The sequence below is a fragment of the Periophthalmus magnuspinnatus genome, chromosome 24 (assembly GCF_009829125.3).
Source record: "Periophthalmus magnuspinnatus isolate fPerMag1 chromosome 24, fPerMag1.2.pri, whole genome shotgun sequence".
NCBI lineage: Eukaryota > Metazoa > Chordata > Actinopteri > Gobiiformes > Gobiidae > Periophthalmus > Periophthalmus magnuspinnatus.
The window spans coordinates 7,562,300-7,575,490 of NC_047149.1; the positions used below are offsets into that span (position 1 = coordinate 7,562,300).

The 13,191-nt window shown below is 36.8% G+C and overlaps 1 protein-coding gene across 3 annotated transcripts in view; it reads left to right on the forward strand.

The window, feature by feature from the left end:
• Positions 1-13,191, forward strand: part of gphnb (gephyrin b) — a 113,333-nt gene that overhangs the window by 88,780 nt on the left and 11,362 nt on the right. For 2 of the 3 annotated variants that reach the window (XM_033990885.2, XM_033990886.2), the window contains exons 11-14: positions 1,730-1,786; positions 5,251-5,293; positions 8,761-8,898; positions 12,617-12,709. In XM_033990885.2, the coding sequence (XP_033846776.1) occupies positions 1,730-1,786; positions 5,251-5,293; positions 8,761-8,898; positions 12,617-12,709 (331 nt within the window). The remainder of the gene's footprint in view (positions 1-1,729; positions 1,787-5,250; positions 5,294-8,760; positions 8,899-12,616; positions 12,710-13,191) is intronic. The other variant, XM_033990888.2, reaches the window with a different exon arrangement.

Sequence of the window (13,191 nt, forward strand, 5' to 3'; positions counted from 1 at the left end):
TGCATTTTTCTATACTATGCTATGTTTTGATATGCGAGTACCAAATCCTGTTAATACCTGACTATAACACAATCGTTCTCATTACTACATTACTACACTTTCAAATGCCTCCTCATTTGTCTTCATTTTTCCATTATAACAGCAGTATAGATTAGATAAGAGTGTGTCTGACTGCTCACCCCTCCCATCCTGACACATTGGCCACGCCCACTGCTTTAGCCCCACCCCTTTCCCCTTCCATTTCCATATTTGCAAATGTCTCCTCTCCACGGCACCATAGAATGGTACGATCTGTTTTATATTATGAGTTTGAGTTAGCATTAGGATGTTAGCTTTAGCTTCTTGGAAAGTAGGTGCAACTTGTGCAATGTTAATCGTATGATATTTTGTATTGGGTTTCATGCTGAATAAGATGTGCTGTAGCGCAAGTTGTCGAATTAGATTGTATGTGCTTTTTGTGTATATTTTTATCTTTTGTGTCTTGCTGTAGCTATTTTTTAGCTCTTTTCATCTTTTTTCGTTACTATTTTTGCTTCTTTTACCAAGCGTTCTTTGCACAGCATGAAAATACTATGGGACTATCCTGACATATCTTGTTTATAACGCCCCCTACCTGAATATTGGCCAAATAAAAACCTTTCACATCTGTAGTTCTGCAGCACACAAATGCAAGTTAATCGTGACTATCTTTGCTTTAAAATGAAATGGACAGGCTCTGTGCACATCATCATGGCCACTTCAGCCCCAGTTCAGTCTCTGTGGGGTCTTTGTTCAGTTGTGCTGAAATGAATAAATACTCATGATCATACAGTGGACAGAGAGTTGTGGATAGATGTCACTGACAACATGTTAAAGACTTTACAGATATGGAGAATACATGATGGAAGAACACTTCTGCTAAAGGTGTTTGTGTCTCAAAGCTAATGCTAACTTTTATTAAATCATAAAATCTAACTAAAAAGCTCATTAAAACTTTACATAAACACTTGTTTTTTTATGTCAGTATTATTACAGTTTGTTGTGTTATACTATTTTTTATGATTCAAAGTTAGCTTTACCATTAGCATTGAACCAGAAAGACCTTCCTAAACACAGACGCGTCTTCACTTCATTTGTAAAGTCTTTAAAGTGCTGTCAGTGACATCCACCTGAAACTCACTGTCCACTGCGTGATCTGTTAGAATTGATCATTTTAGAGCAACTATAAAAACCCCATAGAGATAAAATTGGGGCAGAAGTCGCCATGATGACTGTTCTAGCAAAACTAGCCACGGGCTATTGTGCACAGATGCAATAAATTCAGTTTGTCTAAAATATTAAGTGCAGTTATAGTAAATAAATCTAGTTGGACCTGCTCAAATGAAGATGTTTTTAATTCAATTCATTTTCACTTATCTAGACAAAAAACAAGTAGATAGTTTGAATTGGAAAAGCATGATTTACTCAAGTTTATTTCGAGTAACAAACAGTTTTTGCAAAGTTAATCTTTTAATCAGATCTAATTAAAAATAATCCCAGCCCATGATTTATAGGTACATGCCATAGTAGTAGGCGACTTCCCAGATCCCTCAAAGCCTTCTTGTCTTTTTGTCCTTCTTTTGTCCTTGTGGTGTTGCCGTAGTTGCCTCTGTAGTGGGTGTGTCCTCCGTCCTGTCCGTGTGTGTGTCTGTGTGCTGACAGAAGCACTGATGTGATCCCAATGCTTTATCTATCTATCTATCTCCACTAGCTCCAGTGTAGGTTGGAGGGCCTAAAAGATGATCGCAGGAGGACCTTCAGCTCTCGAGTAACTATCCCCGCCCACCTCTCCCCTCACCCACCTCAAGGAGCGCGCAAATCAAACGCCCCTGTCCCCACCTCACTCTATGTCCTATGTCCTCTCCTTTACCTCCTTTTCTCTTTTGAAAAAATCCACTGTGAAAAATGATATCTGCAAGAGTTAAAATGACTTCAGTTCAGAATTTTGAGTGGTTTTGACTTGATTTATCTAATTATCAGGCCTTGAACATTGTCACGTTGAAAGATATTTTTGAATGCTAGCAAAATCCGTGCTTGAATTGCTTCAACTTTTGATGCAGAAGAAAAATCACAAAATGAATAGATTTTTTTTTTTTTTATTCAACTGCAAATACTTTAATTTGATAGGAATGCTGTTGCAACATTCTATAATTCAAACACAATATTTTAAGTAGCCCTACAATATTTTGAAATAAGTCAAATATCCAAGGACAGGTAATTAGGTCAATATTGTCACGTTTGTTGAAAGAACACATATCATGCATTCTTGTGGCTTTAATTTCCTTTTAAACTTGCTTTTAGTAACTTTTATTTATTTATTTATTTTTTATTAATATCTGCATTTGGATAATATACTTTATAAACTACACCTCCATTTCCATGCGGCATTTCAATATACAGCACCCTCTGCTGTCAGCAATGAGAATGAACAAAAAGGTAGTAAACAAATCCCCCTTGAATGCTATGCTAACAGACCCACGCATTCGTCATGAACACAATTTAACTGCAGAATGAGTTCGGGCTTAAAAAGTGCATAGGAGTTTTATCTATGACACAACCAAAATGGCCATATTCAAATCAATGGAGCATTTTCTTTAGTTCTGAGAGACGACTTTGAATCAATGGATTAATGAAACAAGCATGCATGAAAACAAAAATACAATGTCTGTTTCTGATGAGGGGGCAAGAACATGGTTAAAATCTCCAAAAAGTCCATTTTGTATAATATGTGTTCTTTAAATCCAGATTCTGAATCCAAGTCATGTTAACTCTTTTGGATATTGTTTTTTACAGTGTTTTTCCTCTTGTTGCCCTGGTCTTGTCGTTCACCTTTTTGTCTTGCTATCTTTTTTTCTCTGTGCGGTATTCCGACACTCCGTCCGATGTCTTTTCGTGCATTTGTGTGTCTGGATTTTTTGGGGAAAAATAACATGCTTTGCTTCAGTAGCTTACGTACGTCTGTTGTGGTCATGTGTGTAGACTATGTAGTTTAGTGGAGTTTCTGTCTATAGTCTTTTGCTGTTTGATTTTTTTGTTTGTTTCTTGGTTAGCTTTTCGTACCACGTCATGCTAACTTCTCCACCGTGCCACCGCCATCACCCACCTCCACCTTGGCTGTGTGGTGCCCTACCAGGAAACTGTTAGCTAGGTTCAAAATATGGTATTATTCAAAATATTGGTTAGAAATAGCATGAATATACCGTATATATGGTTAGGTATATATGACTGAGTTTCCCAAAAAGCTGTAAGATCTAAACACTGTACTCACAAAACATTTTTAGTCAGTTATTACTTTTTACATTTTTTTTTTTTCTTTTTTTTGTATTGTTGTATTATTATTGCATTTTGTTTTACTGTAAAAATATAGGCATTATGATTTCACTTTCAGGGCAAGATAATTCCCATTTCAATTATATGAAATTTTAACACATAATAACATAATAACACATAATAAATGTTGAACCTTGTACTTTATTTATTTATTTATTTATTTATTTATTTATTTATTTATTATGATTTATTTATTATTTTATTTTTAGTAGTAAATGGTTCAATATCTCATTTTAATATGTATTCAGCCATTCGCAGCTCAAGAACTGACATTTAGCTTGTTGCAGTTAGCTATCCGTGGGTTTTAGGGTGATGAAAAATTTGCACTGTTGTCATGGCATTTAACTATTCAAAGCAAAATATTATATGAAGTTCTCAAAATACCACCTTTAAACATGAATTCTAAATATACTGCTAGTAGAACATTTTGGGAAACTCAGTTCAGCTTTAGTTTTAGTCCAGTTCTAGTGTAGATGGTCCAGCTTTAGTCCAGTTTAGGGCGGGCCATTGCCTCACTCCAGATACCTACACTACATTACTACTACCTGGATATCATCACTCTATGTGGCTGCCTTTGTCCTAATCTTTCAATACTTCTTGTATTATTAATAATGCTGTCATCTGATTGCCCTCTGTTGCTAAAACTTTCCCTATTCATTTAATTTATTTTACTGAAAGAAGTACATTATTAAATTTGCGCAATACTTACAATACTATAATGCTTACAATACTACAGTACTTACAATACTACAATACTACAATACTACAATACTTATAATATTACAATACTTAGAATATTTACAATAATACAACTCTTACAATACTACAGCACTTACAACACAACAATACTACAATACTTACAATAGAACAATAGTACAATACTTACAATACTGCAACACTTACAATACAACAATCCTTATAAAGCAACAATACTACAGTACTTGCAATACTTACAATAGAACAATAGTACAATACTACAATACTTACAATATTACAATACTTATAAAACTGCAATACTATAAGGTTTACAATACTACAATACTTACAATACGTACAACACTACGGTCCATTTACGTTCATAGGTGTCCAAAGTTTGTGGACACATTGACAGATCTGAAAATGGTCAAACATTAACTCCATAGTTCTAATATTGCAAATTGTAATACATATATAACTACTGCCAGAGGTGGGTAGAGTAGACAAACATTGTTCTCAAGTAAGAGTACTGTTTCTCATGTAGAAGTATAAAGTTATGGTGCAGGAAAGTGCTCAAGAAAGAGTTGAATAGCTATTTGAGGAAACTACTGCTCAATAGTAACTTTTAGAGTAACTGGTTGTCTCTGCCCAAACATAGTGGCTAGTCGCTGTCGTGTTTGTGCAAGACATTCACCCACTTTGCCTTGTAGAAACACCTATAATCTGATATTTTCAAAAGATGAACTACAATAATGAAAATAACTAAATCATAGTAGTCGACATAAAACTTTTGAACTAAAACGTTTACTGAAGAAAGAGTACTGTCCCACTGTCAAATATATTACTCAAGGAGAAGTAAAAGTATGTCATCTAAAAACTACACTTACAATCTTATTAAATAGTTACTCAAGTCAATGCAACTGAGTATCACCCACCTCTGATCACTAACACCCACAATTTAGTTTATATCACAAATTAAGTGTAGTCAGCTTGGAATAATTTGACTTTGAGCAACATGGGGTGGTCAGATAAGACAGCGATATTGTTGGATCGGTCTCTGCTGGACAAAGACACTGCCTGGCCTCTGCTTGTGCACTGTCTGTTTTGTATTCTGTTTGATGGTTTAATTTAAAGCATGTTTTAATAAGAATGACCCCTGCCCCCTCTGGCCCATGTTCTCTCTCCCACCTCTCCCTCTCTCTACAGGTGCAGTCCAGGTGCAGCAGCAAAGAGAATATACTCAGAGCAAGTGAGTATCAGAGTATCTGTACAGATTTGTTCAACTTTAAAGGTGTACGCTGGAACTTTTCTGGTGTAAAGTATGCCATTTCCTTTTCTCCATTGAGATGTTATTGTCTTGCATGGGATGGTTTGCAGTATGGTGTTTAGCTTATCTATTCTACATTTATTCAGTTACGGGTGTTTTTGTCGCCTTTCCACAGATCTGATCCCTAACTTGGCTTGGTGGCATCAAGTGCTTGTGTCTATGGTGATAGATAAGTTTGTTGCGTTTGCTGTGCTACATTCTAGGCAAAGCAGCAACATCTTCATGGAAACAAGCTGATGGCAGACCCTACACAAGAAAAGTTACATAGTGTGTCTTTAACTGACTGACGATTTTCATTTTCTACATTTCTCTGATAAACTTCAGGATCCAATAATTACTTTTTAGCTATAATTGTAAAAAGGTTAGGGTGGCTTCAACATAGACTGTATATATAAATGGACATAGCTAACCTGCTAGCCACTGCGTTCCAAATAGAAAGTGAGCATTGGAGCATTTCCGGCTCCATCAACGTGCCCCTCTCTCTGTAACTGCTGCTGTCATTTTGGTTTTAAAATATTTATATTAACCCACTCTACATGATCCTGGTATTTTTATTTTGCTATTGTGTCTGTAAATCAAGATATGAACATTAATACCAGACAAATCAGGCGCCTTCTTTCCCCAAGGTCAGTCCCGCTAGCATTAGCAACAGGCTTAGTTGACAGTGTTGCTAAGCATCCGCTCCCTGTGAAACAAGCCGTGCGGACATGAAGGGGCATTAACTTCAACAGCCTAGCTCTGGATTGGCCTTTTGGTTGCTATAATACTCGCACTCAGAGTTCCTAATGTGCAATGCTGCTACAGGCTCGCCCCTGTACCTGCTAGCCTCAATGAGCTTAATTTGACTGGAGCTGAATGCTATGGTTGACACTCCCTTAGTCCATTTCTTTATACATTCTATGGGCATCAACCAGAAGATCACCAGTTCAAAATCTTGCCTTAGTGCCATCATTGTGTCACACTCTTTGCCTTATGGAGTCACACTGCTAAATGTGTGTGGTTCACTATGGCGACAACAAAACATTATATATAAGAAGGGTTTGAGGAGAGATCTCTAGATCACTCAAACATGTATGGATAAGATCTAAAACCTCTCAGGCATGTTTTTGATGACAACTTTACAACATGGTAGAAAGCCCCAAAAAGTCAATTTAGCATTATAATGATAGATATGTTTAATGTTATACTATGGAACATTTCAGCAATAACAGATTTATAAGACAAGCAGATGACGAACCCTTGAGCAGAAAAGTCACAGTGCACTTTGAACAGTTTTTGCTAGAATACTGTCTAGTTATGGCAGTTACAGTTATATAAAACGTATAGGACTTCATAGAATTCTATAAATATCTTAATCCAGTTGTCCTCACACGTGTTCCGTACATGTGTGTCTCCGCAGGCTTGAATACTGCTGTTTGTATATTTACATGTATGTGTTGTTTTGCCAGAGGTGGTCGTTAGTGCGTGCTATGCCTTAGAAACACTGCAGCCCTCTTTGGTACATGTTTAGAGAAAGTAGGTCAGGACGAATCAAAGCCGGGCATGTATCCCCCACTCAAAGACAGAGAGAGGACCGGAGAGGCGTACAAACACAGGGATGATATTAGTTACACCTCAATGACTTCATTTCACCACAAAGTTACTACAATGCTGCGGATATCAAGATTTTAGTGTTCGAATATAATTGTAAATCAAGACATGAACAGATGAATCAGGCACCTTCTTTTCCTGAGGTCTCTCCCGCTAGCAACAGGTTTGATTGACAGCGTTGCTAAGTACCTGTTCCGTGCTAAACCAGCGGTGCGGACGTGAAGGGGCGTTACCTACCCTGCTTGTTTTCATGGAGATTTATAAGTATAAGTTTATGAACTGTCAATGTGTAATGCTTTTATTCTGTGAGTGGACCCCATAAAGAGTTGTCTTTGCACTTGTAGAGACTAATGGGGTTCCTTAAATTATTAACAATTTAATGCCATACTGTGGAATATTCCAATACAATCCTATTTCCATGGAGACAAGCAGATGGTGGATGCGCTGCGAGAATAGTTATATTAAGACAGCTTCAAAATCAGAAATATATCTTACCTTTACTTACCTTCTTAGTTAGTTTTTTCATGGTAATTTGTCTTTGTTTTAGTTCTAATTATTCAACCTAATAAAAATGTATTGAAACTATAGTCAGAAATTACTTTAAAGGCGTTTTACCTTCCTAAATTGTACTCCCCATGTTTCTTCTGTCAGACACGTCTTACCGCAGGCCTTTTCTCAGATCTCCAGCAGATCCTTGGAGGTTCTTCTGTACGTTTCAGTCTAAAGGGAGATTTTAAACAGTGTTTAGTCCCCGTAGACTGAGCTGAGAGCTGGAGCTGATGCCCCAGGGCCTCAACAGAAGACTGCAGTGTTCTGGGACCACTCAGAGCCCCCCCTCTCCACCCCCTCCGTGTCTTTCCTTTAACTTAGAAAATGCACAGTTAAAGAAGTTAAACTGCTAAAAATGCTGAGACGTATCATTTAACTCTCATCAGTGCTACTCAAACATTTTAAAGACTGCTTTACTTTTTCACTACGAACCTGTGTATATGTACAAATTAGGTAAATTTGCCGCTTTCTTGTCTGTGTGCTATTTCAAGTACTATGTGACATCACAAAAGACTACCCGGGTTACAGCCAGATGTGTCTCATAGCAAACACCTGGCTGCAGGGGCGGAGTTTGAAGTGTGGGTACCTGTTAGACCAATCACAGTGTTACTTATATGTCTAGACCCCTCCTCTTTTTTTCCCCTTTAGTCCTCCAGGCACTGTGCAGTTTAGCATCGGCGTTTAGGTATTTAGTGCCACTTTGTTGTTTACTATCTGTGGAAAACAACATGAAGTGCTTAGGTTGTGATTTTTACATTAAAAAACCCCAACAGGTGTATTGAGAAGTGAAGCATTAAATAATGCAAAAAGCAGTATCTGGCTATGTTGATGCTGATGTAAGTCTGGCAAATGAGACATTGGTGAAATGGGTTTTATGAGTTTTATGAGCTTTTAATCATTTTAATTTTGTTTTCTGTCTTTCCTGAGTTGCAATTTGATTCCTTTATGAGTAATCCTGTCTTGTTCTGCATTTAAGTTTTGAAAATACAAATAAAAGCAAAGCATCAAATCAAACTAACTTTTTAATTTTATTTATTTATCCGGAGGACCTTCAATTACAGAAATCTAGCTTGAATGCTTTTTTCTCAAAGTCAACTTTCTTCAAACATGCAGAAATGTTCTTGATGAAGAAACAACATTATGAACAAAAGGACTAGGACAGTATGCTCTTTAGGTGTAACAAAACCATCTTACAAATCTCGAATCTGTTTACAATAACCACCATTTTGTTTTTCCTTGTTTTGCGTCAGGTCACAGCGCGGTGGACATCACCAAAGTGGCCCGGAGACACCGCATGTCCCCGTTCCCCCTGACCTCCATGGACAAGGCCTTCATCACTGTGCTGGAGATGACCGCAGTCCTGGGCACCGAGATCATCAACTACAGAGGTCAGACACAGTACCGCACGCAGGCTGTGGAGGGGGGGCCTCACACAGGACTGAACAATAGAGCTACATAACAAAGAGGAATCATCTTTTAAAACATCTGCATCACGTCTAAACCACTCGCTCCAATGAGGAGTTAAGGCAGGAGTGTCCTGACTGAAGGAAATGTATTTGAAACAGGATTCTAAAAACCTGGGGTCAATACAGTCAGTCATTCAGATTAGCACATCTTGTATAACTTTGACATAACCACCTGCCTTTGATCATTTAAACTGCACAGGAACTGAACAGGAAGCCTAAAAGCCAACAATAATTAGAGACGTAATAATAACTCAAATATTGTGGTGTCGTATCGTCAGAGGTCACAGTATATTGAATTATAAACTTCTTTACTTAAATGCATTAAAACAGAGGGAACTACATAGACCATGATCTTTTGTTCCATTTAAGTGCAGACTACATGAAGAAATAACTGTCATTAAGAACTTTGATATGCTTGGACCATTATTTGGACACCCCTGAGTTGAGACAAGGGCTGAAGCATGTTTTGACATCAGAACCCCAATATTTCAACGAAAACCCTACATCTCTTTTGGAGGTGAGCAACAAATTAAACACTCATTTAAAGCTGCACTAGGGAACTTTTCTGGTTTGGGATCTGAGATGTTATTGCTTTGCCTGTGATGTTCCACAGTATGGAGATAAGCAGATCCAAAGTTTTATTTGAGCTATAAAAATGCCTGTAATTGGATGTTATAATGTTGTATCTTCATCAAAAACATACCCAGAGTTGTGTTTTGTTTCACTCACACACAAATGTTTAGTACACAAATCCTGTATATTTAGGCTGAGTTCTTCTCTCAAACAGAAAACACTCCACCTTGTGATGTCATGTGATAATACAGGAAGTGCGCCATTGTGTTTTTAAATGCCATACACCTTCACTAGAATCATCTGGATTATTTCTGTCCTGAAATGTATAATCTCTACTGAACAAAAGGTAAAAGGAGCTGTTAACTTGAAAACTACCACTTCATGACATCACAAAGTGGAACAGAGCAGTTTGATCTTTGGAGATGTGGACAGAATAATAATAAAGGGCTACTCAAGACGTGTGAATTACAGAAAACAAAACTAGAGGTATATTTTTGAGGAGGTGACAGTGTTCTAACATGGCTAAAGTCTCACAAGAGTCAATTTTGCATAATATAGAACCTTTAATGCTTACAGTGGAAAATTCCAGTCAATAACAATAACACCTCTGTAGAGACAAGGAGATAAACACTTCATCAGAAAAATTGCATAGTGCGCTCTTTAAATGTCCCTTTGTACCTTTTCACTTGAAACAACCCATTAATCAATAGTGGGACTACAACATTTGACCATAACAGCACTTGTATACTGCTCCTGACCGCTGGGCTGCATTAGCTGATGTTACTTGTCTTGTTGGCTAACCTCTGATGGCACATTGTAAAGTGTCTCTAAGCGCTGGGTTAGACACATCCTTGAGTCAGCAACTTTTGTTTATACCACCACTGCTTTAGTCATGCACACAGTTTAACATTCAAATTAGGACACTGTGAAGAATGTGTCAGCACTACATAGAAAGTTGTTTTATGTAAATTTTGTTGCACATATTTTTGCTGACACACTTGGTAGGTAATGAGTAAATAAATACACATTCAAAAACAAAAAAATAAAGTAATTGACATTTTTTTGTAGTATCTGTCAGCCATTTTGTTTTCTGTAAACACTGAACATATAGTACAGTTTTGTTAACATTTGAGAAATATCCATTGGAATTCACAGAGCAGTTGTAAACATTTTTTTTTTTTTTTTTTTAAGATTCTTGAAATTTTTTATGTTGGCATATGTGACCCCCACCAAAATTGAAGGTGCAATACATGATTTTATTGTTCATTTAACTAGTTCATTTTAAACAGTTTGCAGCAGTCCAAAGTTATTCCTCACTTAACTTATGTATTCAGAGTGTCCTAATTATTCACAACAATGAGCCCTTTTCACAACGTTCAGAGGCAGGGGCCAAGTTTCGCCATCACAGTGATGCTAACAACAATTAGCATGCACACCTCATGATTATTGGAGATTAAAACGCTTTATAATTAGATGCAAACAGCGCACGGTGGACTTATTTTGACCTCAAAAGCTGCTTATACAATAAATCTGTACTGGGGCAAGGCTCAAATACATATGGTAACTAAATCTAGTACAGGCAGATTAAATAAATGTGTAAATCATCAGGCAAGTTCACAATAATTACAGTATAATTCCAATAAAAACTGTTTTAAAAGTGACATTTTTTTCAGTGAAGCACAACTTTTCTATAGATTATTTTTAGATGTGATTAATTCATTGTATGGCGCAAAGACATGAGCTGCGTGCGTGGGAGAGTCACAGAGAGTGGGAGGTTGAGAAAAATCCAGCTTCGAAAATACCTTAAAGCTGCTCCCTGGGTGGCTATATATAGTCTGTGATTACAGTATGTGGGCACTCGTATGTGTGCTTTTATATGAGAGCTCTATTAAATGTGATTACACTGACTGAGGATGACAGCGGTACAATGTGGAGACAGGGCTTGTTTGCACAGCTATTTTGAGATATTAAGATGGAGAGTCTTAAAGAGTAAAAATAGATAAAAGGTTATGTGTGATGCTGATTTAGAGAAGCACACATTTTTGATAATAATGAACTGCCATACCAAACATTTTTACAGTTTTTTATATATATCTAATTATGTGTATGTATATATGCTTACTAGTATTTCAAGATAGCAGCTTTGATAGTAGTTGTTTAAAGTACAATGACACTGTACAGTAGGGATTAGGGATGGGCAAATATATCAGAGTTGTATATTGATGTTGTATATCGGTATCATCTGATGCTATCAAAAACTTGATATCCGCTGATACCAATACTGGGCCTAACTTATAGCAAGATTCCCACATGACACAGTTTATAATGAATACATCAGTTCACAATTTTGGCCTCGCAGTTTTTCTATGTATCATATTTTCAAATTTTTGCACAGCTTTTTGGGACTACAGCTTCTCAAGAGATGTAACTCACCAGTGCTTGTTCGTTTCTATTTTAAACACATGGTGTAAAAAATCTCATGACCTAATTTTTCACGTGTGCACAATCGTATGATGGTTATCTTGAGATATTGTTCCATGCCTACTGTACACTAATGTCAGACCTAAAAGTAATATTCTTTGATGATATTGAATGAATAAAATGGAGAAAGCGTTTAAAAGTTTTCACAAAATTAAACCTTATTACAGAATGTGTTGAGAGTTCCAAATCAAAAGGATGTGACTAAACAGAAAGAGACAAAAAAAAAAAATCTTACATTTCACAATTTTTTTCCTTGATAATTAAATCTTTGTCTTCTATCATAGAATTGTTAGATGAACACAAACTGTTAGCATACGTGGTAAGCTTTGTCATCCCTCAACATATAAAAGGGCTACACCTATTAAAATTGTACAATCCATACATTTAAACTACTTTTGATTGGCTGAAACATAACACATCCCATCCTTCATTCTTCACAAGCCTATGACCTCTTATAGTGTCGTTTGTGTCACAGATGACCCCTGTCACGAGATGCAATTAGGTGACTAAACCCTTTCCCTCTAATACTAGAACAAATACTGCACTCTGCCTTTAAGCGTAACTTTGACCTCTGCCCCCTCCTCAGATGGGATGGGTCGGGTGCTCGCTCAGGACGTTTATGCCAAAGACAACCTGCCCCCTTTCCCTGCCTCGGTCAAGGACGGCTATGCTGTGAGAGGTATGTCTCCAGAGCAATCCATATTTTATTTTAGTTTAGTTTAAGGTTAAGGTTTATTTTATTTTAGTTTAGTTTAAGTTTAAGGTATATTTTAGTTTAGTTTTTAGTTTATTATGCAAAGAGAGTAGTTTATAGAAAATATAAGCTTTGGTGCTTAGACCTGGGCATGTGGTAGTGAAGAGGAAGAGATTGCAAAGCTGCAGAGGCTGATGATTCTGCTGCTGCATTGAAGATGGGGTGCCGTAACTGAAATACAAAGTGTAATAATAATGAATGGGAATGGGAGTGCATTTATAAGAATGGCTTGCAGTGTAATTGAAAGGTAAAGGTACCAGACAGGGTTGTCCAGTAGCCCGTAGATCTTTATATGTTAGTTGGAGAACTGTTCAAATAGTGAGTTTTTGAGGTCTGAGAGTGCTCAAAATTTCAACACAAAGTTCTACCTTCATCACCATATATTTTTAAACATTTTATTTATTATG